General features: G+C 37.3%; 1 protein-coding gene across 1 annotated transcript in view; it reads right to left on the bottom strand.

The window, feature by feature from the left end:
• The window catches only part of GABBR2 (gamma-aminobutyric acid type B receptor subunit 2), a 354,273-nt gene that overhangs the window by 119,122 nt on the left and 214,900 nt on the right, over positions 1–20,251 (bottom strand). The window contains exons 9-10 of the mRNA XM_087961130.1: positions 2,319–2,399; positions 798–948 (exon numbers count right to left, since the gene is read on the bottom strand). Coding sequence (XP_087817256.1) covers positions 798–948; positions 2,319–2,399 — 232 coding nt within the window. The remainder of the gene's footprint in view (positions 1–797; positions 949–2,318; positions 2,400–20,251) is intronic.

Consider the following 20,251-nt stretch of genomic DNA (forward strand, 5'->3'; position numbering starts at 1 on the left):
TATTTGTGCAGAATTACAGAAATATAGGAATCTATCTTCTTGCTTTATAATTAAATTCAGATCAGTATTATTATGATTAAATATCTTTTATCTCTTATACTAAACAACTTGTTATATTACACAGTGGTTTAATTAGCTGGGGATTATGCTAACAACACACAGTGGAAAACACTAATTTTGATCAAACAGAATGAAAAGCTTTAATAAAATGTTTCAACATAAAGATATGTGTCAACCTTCCCAGGTAGACAAGACAGGAAACACAACACAATGAATTCTACTTTATTATAAGGCTACATTAACAGAATCTTGCAGGTCTGAAACTACAAATCTCCTGCCATCTCCTTTACAGACTGAGAAGTTGCTGGGGGCAAATATCCCTTCTGACCCTCTATCTGTCCCCATTATGCAGCTGCAGGTTATCAGACGATTTTCTAACAGCATCCCCCCATTTCCCAAGGTTATTCCCATGTACCAATGCAATACTTTAAAGGGCTAGTAATTAATTTTTTTTAAATGTAGCCAAAATTAAATAGCATTGAAACATAGGTTCCAATGGAAGAAAATTAATTTGTTTAAGCCACTGAAATCAAATGCACACAAGATGTGTTACTCAGTACTCCTCTTGAGTTCAATAGGAGTGAACTCCTCTCCATAGAAATATATAATATTACAACGTTGCAATGAACTGGATGGGGAGAAATGGAAAATTAGGTGGGAGCCTCCCAAACAGACTTGTGCACAAAGGAGGATAGCCTCCAACATGTCCCATACCTGATCCAAAATGTACAACTTACTTCTGATTTCTGTTTTTGATGTTAAAGAACAAAAACGCACTGGCCATGATCATTCCCAAGATAGTAAGTGCTGAAAGAATACTGTAGAGAGGCAGAGAAATCTTACGAAGTTGCTTTTGGATAATTGTTCTATCTTTTGGAGGTTCTTTCCCTACAATGCAAAAAAAAAAAAAAAAGTAAATAAGTACATCTGGTTATCCCAGTTTTGTATATTTAGCCTTATTTTCAACACATTTACCTCCTATGAAATTATGTTAGATGTAAATTACAGAAGTCCAGTATATTGTGCTCCGATGAGCAGTGCATTCTTTAATCTCAGTTTTGAAACTTTTTAGGCACTGGCCAAAATTGGGAGAATTTGAATGATCATACACCTATCTCATAGAATAACAGGGCTAGAAGGGGATTTGGAATCCACCCCTTCTAGTGAACCCCTCTGCCCAGGCAAGAGTCCTTAATCCATCCCAGGCAAATGGTTATCAATCTTTTCTTGAAAACTTCCAACAATGGAGTATCCTTGACTCCAGGAGGCAAGCTGTTCCATTGTTTTCACTGTCAGGAAACTTCTCCTTATTTCCAAGTTGGATCTCCCTCTCATGAGCTTCCACCCATTGCTTCTTGTCCTCCTCTCAAGTACTTTGGAGAACAAATTTCCTCCCTCTTCCCTATAACAACCTCTCAAGTATTGGAAGATGGCTATCATGTCACACCTGAGCCTTCTCTTTTGTTAGGGTAAACATACCAGATTACCTTAGCCGTTCACAGCATGGTTTAGCCTCCAAACTGCTTGTCATTTTTGTTGCTCTTCTCTGAACTCTATCTAGAGCCTCAGCATTAGGATGATAAGAACTAGTTGCAGCATTCCAGGTATGGCCTCTCCAGTGCAGTAGAAGGAGATACTATCATTTCTTGTGATACTATCTCTCTGTTAATGCAGCTTAGGACTGTATTGACTTTTTTGGCTGCTGCAGCACATTAGCCACACTTAAGTGGTGATCCAGAAGGACACCTAGATCCTTCTCACAGATACTACTGTTGAACTAGGTAATGTCTATTCTGTACCTGCCTAAATGCACATCCTTATTTTTCTCACCACTGAACTGCATCTTATTGGCTAGGACCCAATGCTCAAGTCTGTCAAGATCTCTTTAGACTTCTGGCAAGGAACTGAATTGTTAATAGAGGAAATAATGGTTCTTAATTTACTTTTTCATATGTTGATTGGTAGGATCAGTATCAATGAGGACTCTTAGCAATTATGGCAGAAAGGCACGTTATTGGTTTTAGGGCGTCTTTTTGCTCAGTTCCTATTTAATCGTATCACCAAGGAAAGGTAGTACAAGAAAGTTAATGTCAATAAACTTTTAACTGATCTCTTAATCGCTATAGATTTCTTAAGGCTATCGTTGGACTTTTCCCACAAGTACTATTGAAACATTTCTATTTGACTTACACTGCATGTGATCTAAGCCTTATACAAAAATACACCAATCACGTGCCCTTTCTATAGTCCTGTCTTACCATGGAATTTGATGGAATTGTTGATGATTTCCAGTGAATCACGTATAGCATTATATTCTCCCACCTTTACTTCCTTTTTGTCTGCAGAGAAATAAACAATTGGAAATGTTTCTATCAGTTCATATTTTCTTCATTTCTAATACCTACTATATTTACCATTTTACCTCCCCTGTTATTGTTATACTTATAGACAAGGTAGAATGTGAAATGATTCAGAGAAGCTGACTAAAACTTGAATTTTAGGAAACTATATGCATCATACTAGAACCACAATGTAGAGTTACTATAATAAAAATACAGAGCTTAAGTTGTTCCCAAAATGTTCTAAAATTACTGTAACTATGAATGAATACATTTTGTAGGGTCATGCTGTTATTCTAGAGATATGGATTGGAGAACATCTGAAAAATAGAGAGTCCAAACAAATCCCGTACATAATCATGCTAAGTCGAGAACTTCAAATAGCAGCTTTGAGAACCATTCCAGTTCCCCAAATGAGGTATTCAAGCTAGCTGAAAAAGCAAAGGAAAAGACATCTAAAATGACAGGTTAGTACCAGTACAAGAACAAAATGAACAAATGAACCACTGGACTGCTGGTGTGAAGTACTAGTTAAAATGCTGGATCTGAGATATTCTTGTTCTTAGACATGGAAATTCACTGACATACTTTAGACCAGTCATTCTCTCAATCCAACCTTGAAGTAATACTATATATATTACCTTGAGCTCTTGACTGAAACAAAGGGATGTAAATTAACAAATAAAGAAAATAAAAATAAAAACTTGGATCTCTGTAGTGCTGTGCAGAAGATTTTTATTGATTCTGGTATTTCAAGAGTTAAGAGTATTTCATCTCTTGGTAATAGACAAGATACAATATTTTGGAATTTCTTTAGTTATGTGATAACCAAAGAATGTATGTGAACATCTAGCCTTTCAGTGTACAACCATATCTCCAGGGATCTGTAAAACAGGTGTGGAAAAGGCTTCAAACTGTTTTAACCTTATTGGAAGTGTTCTGACCTCAAAACAGCCCCATTTGGAGGTGAGAATAGTCCTGGTGAGGCTCAAACAGTATCAGAGCATTTCCATTGAGAGAGGAACATTTTGTTTTGACTTTAAAATACTTTGAAATATTTTACACACAACTAATTACAGCTCCCCATGTTTTCATTGAATCCTAAAAAATATAATGAATGAATGGCTTCTAATAGGCCTTTTCAGGTTGGGATGTGCAGGCTACCTGGGGGGATTTACAGTATTGGAAACATGAATGCCATAAGAGCAACAATAAATATGCTGAAAAACAGCACCAAGAAAACAATACAGAAATTCTCAGACACCCTGACACTTCCCTATGGTCAACAGCATCATTACCATGATCCTTAGAGTTAATTGCACAACAGTGTACAATCATCCTGACTATAGGCACTGTGGGAATGGCCAGAGCTGGCTTGCACTTCCTTACCAATTAAGGAGCTTGAGAAGAAACTCCTGTTTTTTATTTTATTTTTTAATTTACAAACTGTAAATTATGTTCCCAAATATGCTGAAATCATTATATTGTTTTGGGGGGGGATAACTTCATTTCAAAATTGCTGATAGTTAACCAAATTTGATTTTTGAAAGGATAATGATGATGGTTATGACAGGTCCTGAACTGCTCTCAAGTTGCCATGGGCAAGAGGGATGGGAGAGCGAACTTCACCGCTGCATCAAGGAGCTGGTATCTTAGTCAAAACAAGGCACATTCCACCCAAAACGCCAAGGTCATCTCCATGGGAACCTACAGTGGCCGGAGGGTCTTTTACAACCTGTGAAATTGCTTCGTTAGGGAATGTGACTGATTATACATATTGGGGGAAGGGGGAAACAGGGTCAGAGGCAAAGCACAAATTAACTGAGGTCAGAGTTGGCTCCACCTGGTTTGTGCGGGCATGAAGCTCCTAATAAATAAATGGATTTCTTTTGAAGCTTGGCTTGAGACTCATGATTTAATTAGGACATCAGTCGGAACCCTGACAGCATATTTGCTTTAGTTGAATTCTTTTGTAACCAGAAATAGATACGATGGTTATGGAGAAAAAGGGAACTGTAGGGCATAAAATATTCAAGATATTTGCAGACTTTGGAATCCTATTTCAGGATAATGAAACTGATTAACAGAAGTTATTAGTATCTTCAATCATTCCGTCTAAGAGAAAAAAATTAAAAAAGAGAAAAATATGCATAATTAAAATGACTAAGATTACACTTCCTATCTGCCAGACAATTGATAAGAATAATTAAGGGTATCACTGACATACAGTATCAAGAATGAAGAATGAAAAGAAAAATTTAAACACATTAAACTTAACTACTCTTTTCAGTGGAGGTAGTGACTAGATAAAGCTAATAAAAGTGTCAATCATGAAAACAAAGTGAAAAGCAGGAATTCTTTCCAACACCTTAATAATAATTCTGCTTTGAAATCACATGATCCAGAAGGATGGAATCTTGAAATGGAGTTGTCAGCAACGTTCCATGCTGCTGCCCAATGGCATTTTTCTTTATCAATTCATTTCCTGATGTACTGACAAATTACACATTTTCTTGTATTGCTAAATTGGGGGATTAATATTTTAAACAAGCTACCCAAGAAATTATATAGATAAATATGATATTACATATTCATATCTAATTATGATCAATGATCAGTCAGATGCAACTTAAATATTTTTAAAAATAGGTACTAGAAATAAGATAAAAATAAAGTAGAAATGGAATTAAAAAAATAAAAAAAAACTTGTCATGTCACAACTTTAGGATAGGATTAGGATATCTTATACCTTCTAATGGAAACAAGCACAACTAAAATATAGCAACTTGATTGAGTGATAGTATGGTTCCGGTCTAAAACTAAGAAATATGTTGCTTTTCCCAAGATTTGTTCTTATTGGAGGTGCTAAAGGTATGTCTGTATGTAAATGATCAAAGAAGGCGCAATGAAAAATACATCAATTAAAGTCTTAGGTTCATTCAAAAAAAAACCAAACCCCAGCATCTTTCAATGAATGGAATGTTACTGTACGTCCCTTTTAATACTGCCAAGGGGTAAAATTTTAAAATAGGTCAAATAAGTTTCTACAGTTCACTGATTAAAACAAGATTGAATGAATAGTTTGTAAGTAGAAAGGGCCTCCAGATTGAATTCATACATCTTTGATTATAATATCCCTGTGCAATATTAAAGAAATTTGTCAGATTTTGGCCTTAACTTTCTCTAAGCCTAGGGGTAATAGAAAGTAGATAGAGAAGCTGCTACAGCACAGATTGGCTATGATTTTATTTTCCACCTTGCTGAAAAGTCATGAAGAAGAATTAATAGGGGGGCAGTAAACCACTGAAAAACAGAAGTTCAAACTAATAACAGAATCAGCATTTGATTCAATGGGATCAAGGCTATTTCCATATAGTTTAAAACAAGAAATGCAGCATGGACCCTGGAACAGTGCTCATAAAAATATATTATATAGTATATAAGGGCCAGGGGTGGGATTCAACCGTTGTTACTACCAGTTTGGTGACTACTTTTTGTGACTATGTTATTTATTCATATTTCCACAGTGTGATTTTAAGAGATGTACACCAACTCTTTTCAACTATAATTAAATAAAGGTTCTTCCTATTACCTCCAGCATTAGCTTGACACTCCTGATTTCCTAGCATCATCAAATATTAATTGTAAATGACAGGCTCAAAACAAAGATTCTTATGATCAAAAGGTTTAATTATGGAAAGCTGTTTGATGATTGTCCAAGAGCTGGCAGAAACTTTCAACCGGAACATTATTTCTAATTTTAGTGCACAGCATGATGGAATTTATAGCATGCTACATTCTGGGGAAAGTAACTGTTTCTCTTCTATAAGAATTACATGTGTTATTTTCCCTGCACAATGGAAAGTTCTCTCTCCTAAAGTTATCCACTCAGATACAGATAATATTGTCATAATTTCAAGAATCTAATTTCTTGATAGCATTTGAAAGTTTACACATTATTTGCTATGAGTGGATTTTTTTAAATGATTCAGGCTTATAAATATAATTTCCATCATTTAATTTTAAAGGTTGTCCTATTAAGGAATGAAGATGATAATGAGGTTATTCCTGTACATACAATACAGGCAAGTTATAGCGAATGAACACAATGAATTTTATTTCATAAAGCTGCCTATGTCCAAATGAAATGCCTCATAAGTGAGAAGGCTGTCTCTTGTCTAAAGTGGGCAGCACTGCATAGAGTGATACAGGTGATGGGGAACCCACATACTGGTACAATTCCAATTTATTTCAATGTCTTCAACATTGAATATGGGTAGCTAGTTTGTAGCTCCCATGCACTCAGCCTGTTGACCATAAATCAAGATCTGCTTGAAATAAACCTGCATCTAGCCACTATATGGTGATGAGGGAACAGACTTGGTATATACTGCTTGAGAATTAAGCACTAAGGACTCCATGGTGAAGGATCCACTAAGATGGTCTGATACCGTGTCTTTATGTTATGGACTTTGGAGAAAATTTTATTCAAGGAGTTAAATCGATTTACACGTCACAGCAAGCAAATATTATTGTTGGTGTAGATTTAACCAAGCCATGAGAAATTCAAAAGGGCATTCGACAAGGATGTCCTTTATCTCCACTGTTGTTTATTTTAGTCCTGGAATAGATATAGTAGACATGATGAAAAAATAATGGGTGTAAATATTAAAAATGAAATCTTACAACAGAGAGCCTATACTGATGATTTATTATGTTTCTATAAGATTCAAAATGTGGAATGGGATATCTGATGAAGAAGCTAAATATCTTTGGGCTTTAGCTGATTTCAAAATAAATTAATAGAAACCAAAAATACTGATTAAGAATATGACTACTCAAGATTATGAAACGTTGACGAAGAAGCCAGGTTTTAAGGTGAAAAAAAAAGTTAAATAACTTGGGGTGACATTAACAAATATAAACTCTAAGTGTTTCAAAATAATTTTGTGCTGTTTGGAATGATCTCAAAAAAGACACTATGATAAATTGTAATTATCCTTACTGGGTATAATTTCTGTAATTAAGATAAATATTGTACCAAATATGTTGATGACTGGTGCTTCATTTAAACAATGGCAAAATATTTCTAAGCTTATATGTCAAGGAAAAAAACTGAGAATTAAATATAAATTATTGCAGGATGCTGAAGAAAAATAAGAAATTAGGTAAACTGGAGGGCCATGAATTAAGATTTGCGTGGCATGCCTTCATGTGGTAAAACAGGGTTAAAATAAATGCTGATCATTTTGTTAGGCATATCATCCTAAGAGTTTGGAATAAATATAAAATAAGATTCTCACCTAAGGTACCTTTTTGGATGTCACTTCAGGAAGCTTTCTTCAGAAAAGAAATGATGTTGAGAACAAGCTGGTGGACTTATGGTGAAATAATACCCTTTAAATAAGGGGAACTAATCTCAAGTGAATAGAAGAATTGGAATCAAAAGGATGTGTCTGCCACTGACTTACATACATACAACTGAAAGAAAGATTTAATCTAGATAAAAAAAATTACAGATTTGAATGTGTAAAAATGAATTTGAAATTATATTTTGTACTGATGACGAACATGTTATTACCAAGTTGTTGCTGAAACTAAAATCTGGAAAACAAATATGTGAAACATTATATAATTCAATGGGCAAGGAACTTTAGGTATAACGTAATGTTTCAGCAACAGAAAAATATGTAGATGAATGCTCTAAAATTTATACTGAACTATAATTTAAAAGACAATTTTTACAAAATTTATTAATTTTATTTGTTAAATTTGTTCACCGCCTATCTCACTGTGCAACTAGTCTAGGTGACTTACAACAATAAAAACAAAGAAATGAAAAGAAGTATAAACATAACAGTTGCAAAGTAATGAAACATAGAATAAACAATGAAAAAGAAAATGAGAATATAGCAATATGAGAATAAAAGATGAGTGGGCGGGGAATCAGGGAACAAAGGAGGGGAAGTCAGGTGTGTTATCAATCTCCAGGCTAATTGGCAAAGCCAGGTCTTCAGGCTCTTACGGAAGGATAGGTGGGTGGGGGCAGACCTCACTTTGGAGGGTAGAATAATCCAGAGGGTGGGGTGTTACAGCAGAGGAGGTTCTACTTCTGGATACCAGTAGTTAGTGTACTTTGACCGACATGATCTGTAGTAGACCCTCTATACCAGTGTGATTAAGGTGAGCTTTTCCTAGCAGGATGAATTGATTCATGAGTTCAGGAGAACCCAAAATTGAGAAATGAATCAGAATGGGATAGTATAACCCTGTTACAACAAACCAGGGGTGGGATTCTACCAGTTTGCACCTATTCACTAGAACCAGTTGTTAACATTCTAAGCAGTTCAGAGAACAGGTTGTTAGAAGAAATTACTGGCCTAATCCTGAAAGGAAGGCAGGAAGGAAACATTCTGGTGTTGCTTACAGAAACTGCCTCTGAGTTAACCCTTATTACATTTTTGGCAGGACTAGACTTCCTGTCTCAGGAACTTCTCTGGAGTTTTCTTCCCCTCCTTTGCTGGTACTTTGCTTGTGCCCATTCAAAGTTACAATGGCACTGAAAAAATGACTTATGACCATTTTTCACACTTATGACTGTTGCAGCATCCCCACAGTTATGAGAGGCCAGGCGAGGAGATGCATGCCTCGATGTGAGTGGTATTGAGTTGGCCACACCCAGCCAATAACATGAGCACCAAGCCATGTCCACCCAGTCACATGACCACCAAGCCACGCCCACCACCTAAGCCATGCCCACAGAACCGGTTGTTAAAAATTTGAATCCCACCCCTGCAACTAACTATGTAAAAGTAAAAAAGTTGAGGCTGTAATTTTACTTTGTATTTGTCTATGGAGATTCTCAGTCATCCAGCTCACGGTTGTCCCAAAGGTGTTTTTTCAAAAGGCAATTGAACTTTTCCTTGATGTTTCGCTTCTCATCTGAGAAGATTCTTCAGTTCTGACTGATTGGTGGGGGATGGAAAGATTTATATTCCTTGCAGTCATCTGGTTGTTAGTATTCTTTCTGAGAGTCATTGAGGCCACCTAGAGGTTGTGCCCTCAGGGTCACCAGAATAGTGCAAATGGGTGTGCATCCACACCCATTTGAGCTATTCAGGTGACCCTGATGGCACAGATAAACCTCCAAGTGCCCTCAACAATTCTCGGTGCTAACAAGCAGATGACTGCAGGGAATATAAATTGTTCCATTCTTGACCATTCAGTAAGAACTGGAGAAATTTCTTGGATAAGAAGTGAAACATCTTCAAGGAAAAATAAAGTCCAGTTGCCTTTTGAAAAAAACATCTTGGGCTTATTTTTGTATTTTGCTGCATTGAAAAATATTGGAAGTCAATGCTCCCCCAATTTATCTTACACCTCTCCTTCCCAATTCTTTCCTTTTCCCATTCTCTACTATTTTAATTTGTATTTTATATTATGATAGTCTTAATTTAAATAAACAGATAGTCTGTTACAAACAACTGGGAGATCTAGAAGGTTTTTAGGGGATGTTTGGGGTTTTCCCAGATAATCTGATAGGTTGCCTTTAGAATTTGAAGACAACTAGAATGTCAAACGAGAGTGTTCCTTTAAAATTTTCCCAATTATAGATCTTGTGTAGTTCCCTATAAATGACATTCTGTCAGTCTTTGGTTGCTTATGGTGTAACAGGGCTCTATGCAGATTAAGAACCAACTGGTGATCTCTCCTGCACTCAAAAACTCACATGGCTTGCGTGTTGGCTAAGACTTTAAAGTTATACTGATGAAATATGACATAGTCAAGTAGATGTCAGGGTTTGGATCTGTGATGTATGCAAATTATTTTGTATCTGTTGGAAATATGTATTGTGTCATGATCATGGTCTACCCACTCTCCCCATGTACTAGCCAAATCAGGGGTGTCAAACTCAAGGTCTGGGGGCTGGATTCCACCCATGGAGTGCTTAGACCTGGCCTGCGGGGCCGCCCTGGAAACAGCAAAAGACTGACCTGCAGTGCCTCTGCCAGAAAAAATGGAGCTTGGGAGGAGTGTCCGTGACCCTCCCGAACTCCATTTTTGCTGTCAAGGGTTGCAGGAGACTGTCTCAGCCAAAAACAGAGCTCGTGATGGCTGCAGGAAGTCCTCCCAAGCTCCATTTTTACTGGCAGAGGGTTGGGAGCCCATTTTCACTGGCAGAGCGTTTAGGCCATCACAGGTGCCCCAACACAAGTGATGTCAAGCTGGCCACTCCCACCCTGGCCACGCCCACCCTGGTCCCCGAGGTCAAACACAACCCTGATGCATCCCTCAATGAAATTGAGTTTGACACCCCTGATCTAGATTTATAAATAGCCTAAAATTATAAAAGTATAATTTTGAGCACCATCCTGTCAGAAAATGCGAGGATCCTTTCTGTATAATATAAGGAAATGACGCATTCCAGGCTGATTAAAACTTGAGAAGCAAAGAAAAAGAACTCTTTTTAACTTGCTGGATATTTTAAGGCTTGAGCAAAATGCCATCTGTTATGTTTCACAAAATATTTATTTGTTAAAACTATTTATATTCCATGTTCAAGTTAATACAAAATGGCTTACAAATAATGTAAACAACTGTAAACAAAAACATAGTAAAATCTATTTTAAAGAAGCTTCTAGGATTCTTCCCAGAAGGCAGTTAGTGACAGTGGCCTTGGTGGTGGGTAGGAGGGAAGAATGAACAGATTTTGGGGATGGCCTTATATAGTCCTGTTCATTTATTTTATTTATGGAACATTTTCTTCAAAATGGGATGATAGGTTTCCCTAATGTAATCCTTACAATGATCTGTGAGGGGAGACTGAGAGAAAGAGCTCATAACTAAGTTAGAATTTAAGGTTTGTTTGCCCCAACTCTAGTCTTTAATCTGCACGATATCAACCTATAGTATACTACATTAGATTTCTGTCTGAAAAGCTATTAGAGCCATTTGTGCCATATGAGCAGAAAGATAAGATATAAACTATAAAAAATAAAATCATTCAGTAAATATTTGAAAATGCCCTAATTATTGCCATTACTATCTACACAACATACTAAGGAGACAAACAGCTTAATTAGAATGAGATTATTTGTATTGATCAACTGTGTTGTAATTATAGTAACTATATTTTTCTATATTAATTAATTAGTATATGTAATTTTATAAAAATGTGTCATAGTTGTTCTCTTTTTTAGTGATGTGTTTTTTCTTTTGCATTTTTGCCTAAAGGTTCAATCACATAAAATATTCCAATGTATTAATTAATAATCTGGCAGCAGTTGTGCATTTGTTATTTACTTTTTATGGATTGTGTTATTTCACAACAAACTGATTTTGTTATTGCACAAGAAAACATTCTGAAAGTGAAATGACATAGTTGTTAATCTATTTTTAGTACATAAATATACATGCTTTTGTAATGCGTTTGTGTTGAAATCATAAGTATTTATCAATAATTCAAATGTTATGCAATCAGTCAACCAATTGGGAATCTATTCAGAATGGCGAAAGTCATGCACCGTTAAAACAAGCAACATGATAGAAACTTTTTTTGCTTTGCTTTGCTTTTTGCTTTGTTTTTTGAAACATTCTCCTAACTGCAACTATCTGAGGTTATCTGAGGGACCACCTCTCTCCACTTACATCAGCCTACTGCATTGGATCTAGCAGAGAATATATATTACAAGTATCATCTGCCAGGGACCGATGTTTGGTGGGATCCAAGCAGTAAGTCTTCTCTACCATGGTACCTTCTAGGATTCTTCCCAGAAGGCAGTTAGTGACAGTGGCCTTGGTGGTGCGTAGTTGGCCTCATTGCTATTTCTTATTTCTGAGTAAAATAGAAATAGGGTTGTATAATTAAACACTACGGTTAGATTACAGGTCATACATGCTTTGCTAAAAGAAATATGTCAGTTTTGAATAAAAGAAATTTTCAATAATTAAATTTGAAATGGTTTTTATTCCTGACTCTCTTACATAATTAATTTTCATTAGCCCTTTTGCAAATTTTCCTCCCTATTGTCTTAAATCCAACATTTCATGATAACATACTTTCAGTCTATGCATTATCTACCTGTCACTCCAACTAAACATATAGCAGTAGCTATACACTATCCTTAGAACATACTAAATCGAACTTCAGAGACAACAGTATCAATTAATGAAAAAAATATTGTAAGAGTATTTCTAAGAGTACCATCTGTTTTCTTAATATTAGATCAAATCAAACTCACAGCACACAGGATGGTATCTTTATTTTTAACTTTCAACAGATGATGCTGACGTTGCAAGGTCCATACACTGCCAAATAGGTGGATATGGTCTACTGTAAAATGTCTTTAACTAATGATGAGTATTAATCTAGAATCTTAATCCCAGAGGCATAGGAATAGCCATGTTAATAAAAATGACCTTTCTTACAACTTGTTTTGTTCTGAATGAATGCATGATATGTGTCAAGACCGCACTTGAGCATGGTAAAAATTATGACACCTATAAAATAAAACTCTGATTTTAGGTTCTGACAACTAGAACTGTTTTGTTGTTACAGCAGTGACTTGAATCATTTAAAAATGTTAGGCAAAAGGTTGAGGCTCTTTTTTACTTCTCTCTTTAACATTATAATTTTTTTGTTTATATTTATATTTTACCTTATAATAAAGTTAATAAAAGTTTCTTTTTAAAAAGATTATTAAATATTTCACCTGATTTTATTTAACAAATTTAAATGAATATATTTCCTAAAATATTTTCAGTAAAAAAAATTCTGGAAAAAAGAATTTTAGTTTGCTACTATAAAGAGTAAACTTATTAATTTTCTCCAATGTATTGTTCCAATTTTAGTATATGTGCTGCTGAAGGAGGACTCCTCCCCAAGATGGCTGCTGAACGGTAAGGGTTTTTCTCTTTCTCTCTTGCCAATGCTTTGCCGATTTTGCTGCCAAAGCTGGTTCTCTTGCAGTGCTGCTCCCTAGATTTGAATAGGAGACTTAGGAATGGACCAAGATGGCTTTCAGATAACCATGACCTATCTGGGAAGGGAGTCTTGAAGATTCCAGTTTGCTGTGAGAACAGTTGGAAAGTCACTGGGTATCCACCTTCCTCCTGGTAGTTCATTTTCTTAAGCAAGCCTGAGTTTTAACTTTGTTTGACTCTACTTTTTATGTTGAAAAGTTGACCAGTCAGTTGAATGCTGATTTATTTTATTCTAACCCCCTGCTGGACTCTACAGTAACTGTTCATTTTCTCTGGCTCTGATTTATGTTGTTGTTTTGAATAATTTCCCTGTAAGGAACCATGGCATGTTCCTGGATGATGAAAGTGCTTTAATTTGACTTCCGGCTGACATCGCCGCGAGATCGGACATGAGGAATGGGTCTCCGTGCTCCTGTGCCGAGTTCTCCCCATTGGTGGGCTTCGAAAGCAGACAAAGCTGCCATGTAGGGCAGCGAAGAAAAGAGGGGTGCCTTACAAGGTCACAGAGAGCTGATCTCTCCTGCCTGACCTGGGGCTTTCTTTCCCTCTCAGCCATGATGAGGAGAAGAGGCAGCCCCAAGATGGCTGCCATGAAGTCAGAACAGCCAATGACCACCTAAGATTTGTACTGGAGTGGATTTCAGTGAACAGTGTGGAACTCAGTGGTGGGATTCAAAGTTTTTTACTACCGGTTCTGTGGGCGTGGCTTGGTGGACATGGCAGGGGAAGGATACTGTAAAATCTCCAGTCAGAGGTGATATTTGCTGGTTCTCTGAACTACTCAAAATTTCCACTACCTGTTCTCCAGAACTGGTCAGAATCTGCTGAATACCACCTCTGGTGGAACTGGGTGAGAGGATTCTCTTTTACTAAAACTTAATGCCAAGAGAAAGTTCAGGGGAACTATTAACTCGGAATTATTTGTTAAAGTGGCGAGTAACACTATGAGAAAATTATCAAACCGGAAGGAAAAGAATTAGAGAGAGACAGAATTTTTTTTCTTCTTCTTCAAATATACAGGATTTTTTCCCCCCTATTATATGTATTTTGAGTTTGAACGGCATTTGTTCCTTTTCGCAACTGTTTGTGGGGGAGTTGGGGGACTCCCAATCTGGGAAGACATGGAATTGAGAAGGCATTTTAAAATGCTGGAATTACAGATTTAAAAATTAACACAGCTTTTATATTTGAATTACAATTCAAAATAATCAAAATCAGATCTACCAGCAACAATATTGTTATGCAGAGTGCCATCTGCTGATGAGAGAAAAATATACAAGCCTGGGAACATTTCTTTGAAGGACTGTGAAAATATCTACTGGATTATATTCACCTACCCTAAGACCACTGGAGATTTAAATATGAGAACATGAATGTTATGTTATATGATTGAACTTATAAAAGTGGCTTAAGGAGGCTTGGATAACTCCCTGGAATATTTCAATGGAACTGACTGACTACTTGTGAGACATAAAGAACTGTGGTTAATGTGCATTCTGAAGTGTAACCTCAGCTTTGAATAAAGGGTTCTTGGGCTATTGGCCAAAAGTGAGATTTATTAAAACAAGACAAGATGCAATACATGGACAAAAGGAGTGGAACTTTGAACAAAATGGATTGGATGTTTTAAAGCATAAAGGATATGATACAGAAAGAACGCAAGGTGACTATGGAATTAATAGATAGATGGCATAGACCAAAAACTGGAAAATATTATACAAGGGATAATGAGTAAAGATCAAGATGCTCAGGAGCCAGCAGAAGGAATGGAGGGAGAAATAGAATCAGGAAATCAGCAAAAAGAAGACAAGGAGGAGATACCAATAACATTAACAATGACTGATGAATCTAACCAGGAGGAAAACATTTTAAGAAATTTAAAAAGAGAATCGGAGAAGCAGGAAGATGCTTTGGGAATGGAGTTAGGGGTCAGAACAAATAGTCACAAACTTGTGACAGTGGAAGGGGGTAGGGATGGGAGAAATATTTAGATTGAACAGTCAGGATGTAGACATAGATATAGATATAGACAAAGATCCTAGAGAAGAATATGGGAGGCAAGCAAAAAAAAAGAGAGACTTAAAATATTGATGCAGAAAAGAGATGATGGATAGAAAAGAGAGAGAGAGAGATCCTTCTAAAAACATATTTTAACATAACAAGGTGTATTAACATTAGAATTATATAGACTGGATGAAAGCAAAGAATATGAATATAATTATTTTGTATGTATTGTGATAGGTACTAGAATAGTATATTGAAACATTGAACAATTAATAATAATGAAATAATGAAGGACAATATTTTAATTCAGATAGATGTGAAGAGTGGAATATGGGACATATGAATAAGAATGAAGTTGTTAAAATGGGAAAATTAGAGATTGAACGATGGTACTATTAAATATGCTTAAATAACATTATGATCAGCAGTGAAATAATAAAGGTCAAATAGTGAGCATAACAAAATAATAAAAGAATATATTTTAATATAAATATGTGTATTAATAGCAGAAATATATAAACGGTGAATGTATAGAATATGAATAGAATTATATCATATGTTTAAATAATATTGTAATTGGTATCAGAATTGAGTATTGAAACACTGAATAATGAAATAATGAAGGATGAAATTTTAATAAAAATAGATGTGAAGAGTTAAATTAGGGAAATATGAATATGAATTAAAGTATTAAAGCAGGTGAGAGATGAAAGACAGAAAGGAAGCATCTTTTAATATAATGGTGATATGAATAAAAGTTAGAATAGAGACAGAAATAAGAGAAAAGGGGAATTATAGTATACACATTTTTATATTACAAGATAAATGTAACAAGAGGGAGGTTCAGAAATTGAATGGCGGTGGTATCAGGTATGTTTAAACAATATGAAATAATTAAAATTACAACCTACTATAAATGTGTATTATTATTAGAAATATATAAGCTGGATAAATGTAATAATCATGAGTAATAATATTATTTTTATTTGTACCAAAATGTATGACACCCAGGTGTCACTCTGTTCATGCATTGATATATATATATATATATATATATATATGTATGGTGTTCGACTTGGTTGGGTATTTTCCCACGTCATTGTAGTTCTTTTAAAGTTGTAGCAACGTTTCAGCAGAATCTCATCTGCCATCATCAGGCTTCTGTATTGTGTCCGTCTGTGAGTCAGACTTTTACAGTGGTTTCAGATTTGAATTTGGGGCAGCCTATTGCTGTGCCAGAATGGTTTTTCTTCATCCTGATTGGTTGGGAGTCTTGGTCTGTGTTTATTGGTCTCGGAGTTTGCTGTGTTCTGCTTGATTGGTGTCTCTAATATCTTCTGTCTGTTTTTGGCTCTTTTGTATCTTGATTGGCTGGCAGCATTGTGTTGCTTTAATGGAGGCCTTTAGTGCAGCTTGGCCGGGTAAATGGGCGGCTATCATTAGTTAGGAAGCTGGGTTTCATCTGGGTGCCTGGTTGGGATGTGTTTGAGCTGGAGGTATCAGGGGATCTGTTTGTGCCCAGGTGTTTGCCTGGCTTGTGGTGTGGAGATTTTTTTTGTTTGTGAGTGCAGGCTTCCAAATGATTGACAGCCTGGTGGAATCATCTCTTCTATTCATGCTTTCTGGTCTTTTTCAATCTCTATGGCTTCTCTGATGATTCTGTGATTAGGGTTTTCATGAATTCTGCTGAACGTGCACAATATGAAATACCAATATACATAAGTACCGCGAAAACTTAAGAAAACATATATATATATATATATATATATATATATATATATATATATATATATATATATATATATATATATATATATATATATATATGTTTTCTTAAGTTTTGTAACTAATTGATGTTTATTTGGTTTTTCCGTCATTGTAGTTCTTTTAAAGTTGTAGCAGCTTTCAGCAGAATCTCATCTGCCATCATCAGGCTTCTGTGTGTACATCAAACACATACAGAAGCCTGATGATGGCAGATGAGATTCTGCTGAAACGCTCAACTTTAAAGAACTAAATTGGGAAATACACAACTATATATATATATATATAATAAAATAAAAAACAACAAAAAAAGAAAGTGCTTTCATTTGATTTACATTAATATCAGAGGTGGTATTCAGCAGGTTCTGACCAGTTCTGGAGAACCGGTAGCGGAAATTTTGAGTAGTTTGGAGAACCATTAAGTACCACCTCTGACTGGAGATTTTACAGTATCCTTCTGTTGCCATGCCCATCAAGCCACGCCCTCAGAACTGGTAGTAAAAAAAAATTGAATCCCACCACTGATTAATATTGGTCTCTCATCAGAGAGTTTTGGCATTTTATTAATCTGCAAAAGATTTGGACCATTTCTTTAAAAAAAAAAAATAATCTTAGATGGAAATATTCAGAAAATATCTTCCCTGGTTTTTTATTTATTTATTCTTTGCTTCAGCGTTCTTTGGTTCCTGACTAAGTTTAACAGAACAATAATGTATCAGATTACAGACAAGCAAGGTAACATGCAATTCTCCATTGTGGTGGAGATAGCATTCAGGATTGGGTGATCAGTCTCTGCCTGTGATTGGACTGAGTCTGTCAAAACTTTGATGACACTCCCTCTGGTGCTAGGGACCTCCCCAGAAATAGACTCAGTCAGCTTGTTGGACGACGTGTTAATTTCTTCTCCTAGCAAATTTAACAAATCCTTTCAAATTGATTGGAAAAATAGGAATAAAAACACCAATCCTGAATTCTATTGCAAGCCGCTTTGACAGCTGTCAAACTACAGCGTGGCCGGGGCTCTCCCCTTTAAAGGGGCAGAAGACCTGCAGCAAAGAGTACAGATAGTAAGAGTAGGTTTAGGAAAGTGAAAGGCTGCAGCGTGCTCAGGGTGACTCCAGAGTAAGATAATTGGAGTCAGAGATGGCAGAATCACAAAAGGCTAGCCATGATGTCAGGAGAGGGAAGGGGGCGGCTTGACAGCCGTCATGCAATCTAAGCCCAGCAACCCCAGAACAGATGGCTTCAAGCCAAAGGACAAGGCTGCAGGAACCCGAAAGGGCTCCAAGGCAACAGAGAGGGACGAGAGCCGCAGGGACAAGGTGCTAGATAAAGTGTGGGCTCGACAGAAAGAACAAAATGATAAGGAAATGGCGCCCTGCATAATTTCCCGCCCAAATGAGGAACGGCCGTTATCGAGAGGAGAGAGGCAACTGCAAACTGACAGACATGCAGTAGCAGAAGCAGCCATAGGGGGAGCTGAAGAGCATTAATCTATTGAGGTTTCTGAGATCAGAAATTTCTTCTCTGTCTGCCCAACAACAGAGCAACTGACAGTTACTGATCAGAGGCACAGAATGGCTCCAGAAGCAACCTTTACTCTCATGTCAGCTGGGATCAGACCAGTTAGGGCACAGGAACCTGAGTTCCAGGTTAATATGCGGGCTATGTTAAATGAGGCAGTGAGGCAAGGAGTGTCAGCTGTCTTGAGACAGACCAGAGGTTCTCCCTCAGAGGTTTCTGCTTCCTCATCCAGACGCAGTAGGAGACACAGGTCTCATTATGGTGATGATCTTTCCCTGCATACAGAATTAGTTGCGTATATTCCGGCTGTAAGCTCCCACTTCATCACATCTGACAGTGGCCAGCTGATGGACAGAAACTATTCCGATGATGAGGGCCTCAACGAGGCTGGCCAAGGCTCTATCCCTGGCTTGTTCCACCCTGTCATCTTTACATCTCTCCTCTTTAAGACCAAAAAGGCCACAGGGCGAGGCTTAGTCCCTGAACTGCAGGAGCCTGCAGACCCCTCTGAAGACCGCAATGACCCATTGTTTTCTGAGAAAACAGTCATAGCAGATGTCATCCCTGCGCCAAAGATGTTCACCACAGTCATGCAAAGACAGTGGTCGTCCCTCGGGTCCAGTCCAAGCCCTTCCTCCCTAGACAAGAAATTGTTTAATGTAGGAGGCAATCTTTCCAAGGCCCTGGAAGTGCCCGATGTTGATGTCCCAGTTGCGGCCCTGCAAGCCAACACTGACATCCCTGGGGAGCCTGAGGACTCATTGAAGGCTGAGGACAAGGAGGCTGACCAAACGTTGTAAAGAACACACCTGTCAGCAGCATGGGCAATGAAAGCTTCCACAGCCGCATCTTTCTTCAACAGGGCCTCTCTCATCTGGCTCCAGGAGCTACAGGAGAGAATTCCACTGGACGATGTCAGATCACACACCTGCATGTGAACAAACTATTGGCAGCAGTAGAATTTTCAGCTGATGCCACACTGAGTGCTGCCAGATTTGTGTCCAGGGAAGTAGGGGGAACAGTGGCCTCTCATTGCTTGCTCTGGCTAAAGCAAGGGCAGGCTGATATGAGGCACAAGTGGAGGTTGGCCACGGCCCCATTTAAAGGGGATAAATTGTTTGGAGAGGCTCTGGACAAGGTCCTAGTGGACTCCAAGGACAAAGGGAAGGTTTTGCCATCCAGAAAAAGTGATTATACACCAACTCCCTGTGCCAGACACTCCTATTATAAGACCCCCGAAACAGGAGAGGGATTCCCCAGACCCCAGAGGTCTTTCGCCCCCAGGCAGGAACAAAGCCAGGACAGGACAGGTAGAAATTGTCCTTTTAACAATAAGCGGCCCTTTCGAGGGGCTGGGGATCGTCCCTTCTGATGCCCCAGATAAAATGGAGACCAACCCTCCCATTGGGGGATGTCTGACCTTGTTTGCCAGGTGTTGGGAGGAAGTAACCACTGACACCTGGGTCCTGGAGACAGTCCGCTCTGGACTATCTATAGAATTCCTCTCTATGCCCCTGAGGTTTTTCATTCATTGCCCTATCTCTAGGAATACAGAGAGAAGGAACCTTATGGAAACA

This window comes from Notechis scutatus, chromosome 3 (assembly GCF_049901735.1).
Source record: "Notechis scutatus isolate UNSWTSFEM ecotype Mainland chromosome 3, rNotScu1.2, whole genome shotgun sequence".
NCBI lineage: Eukaryota > Metazoa > Chordata > Lepidosauria > Squamata > Elapidae > Notechis > Notechis scutatus.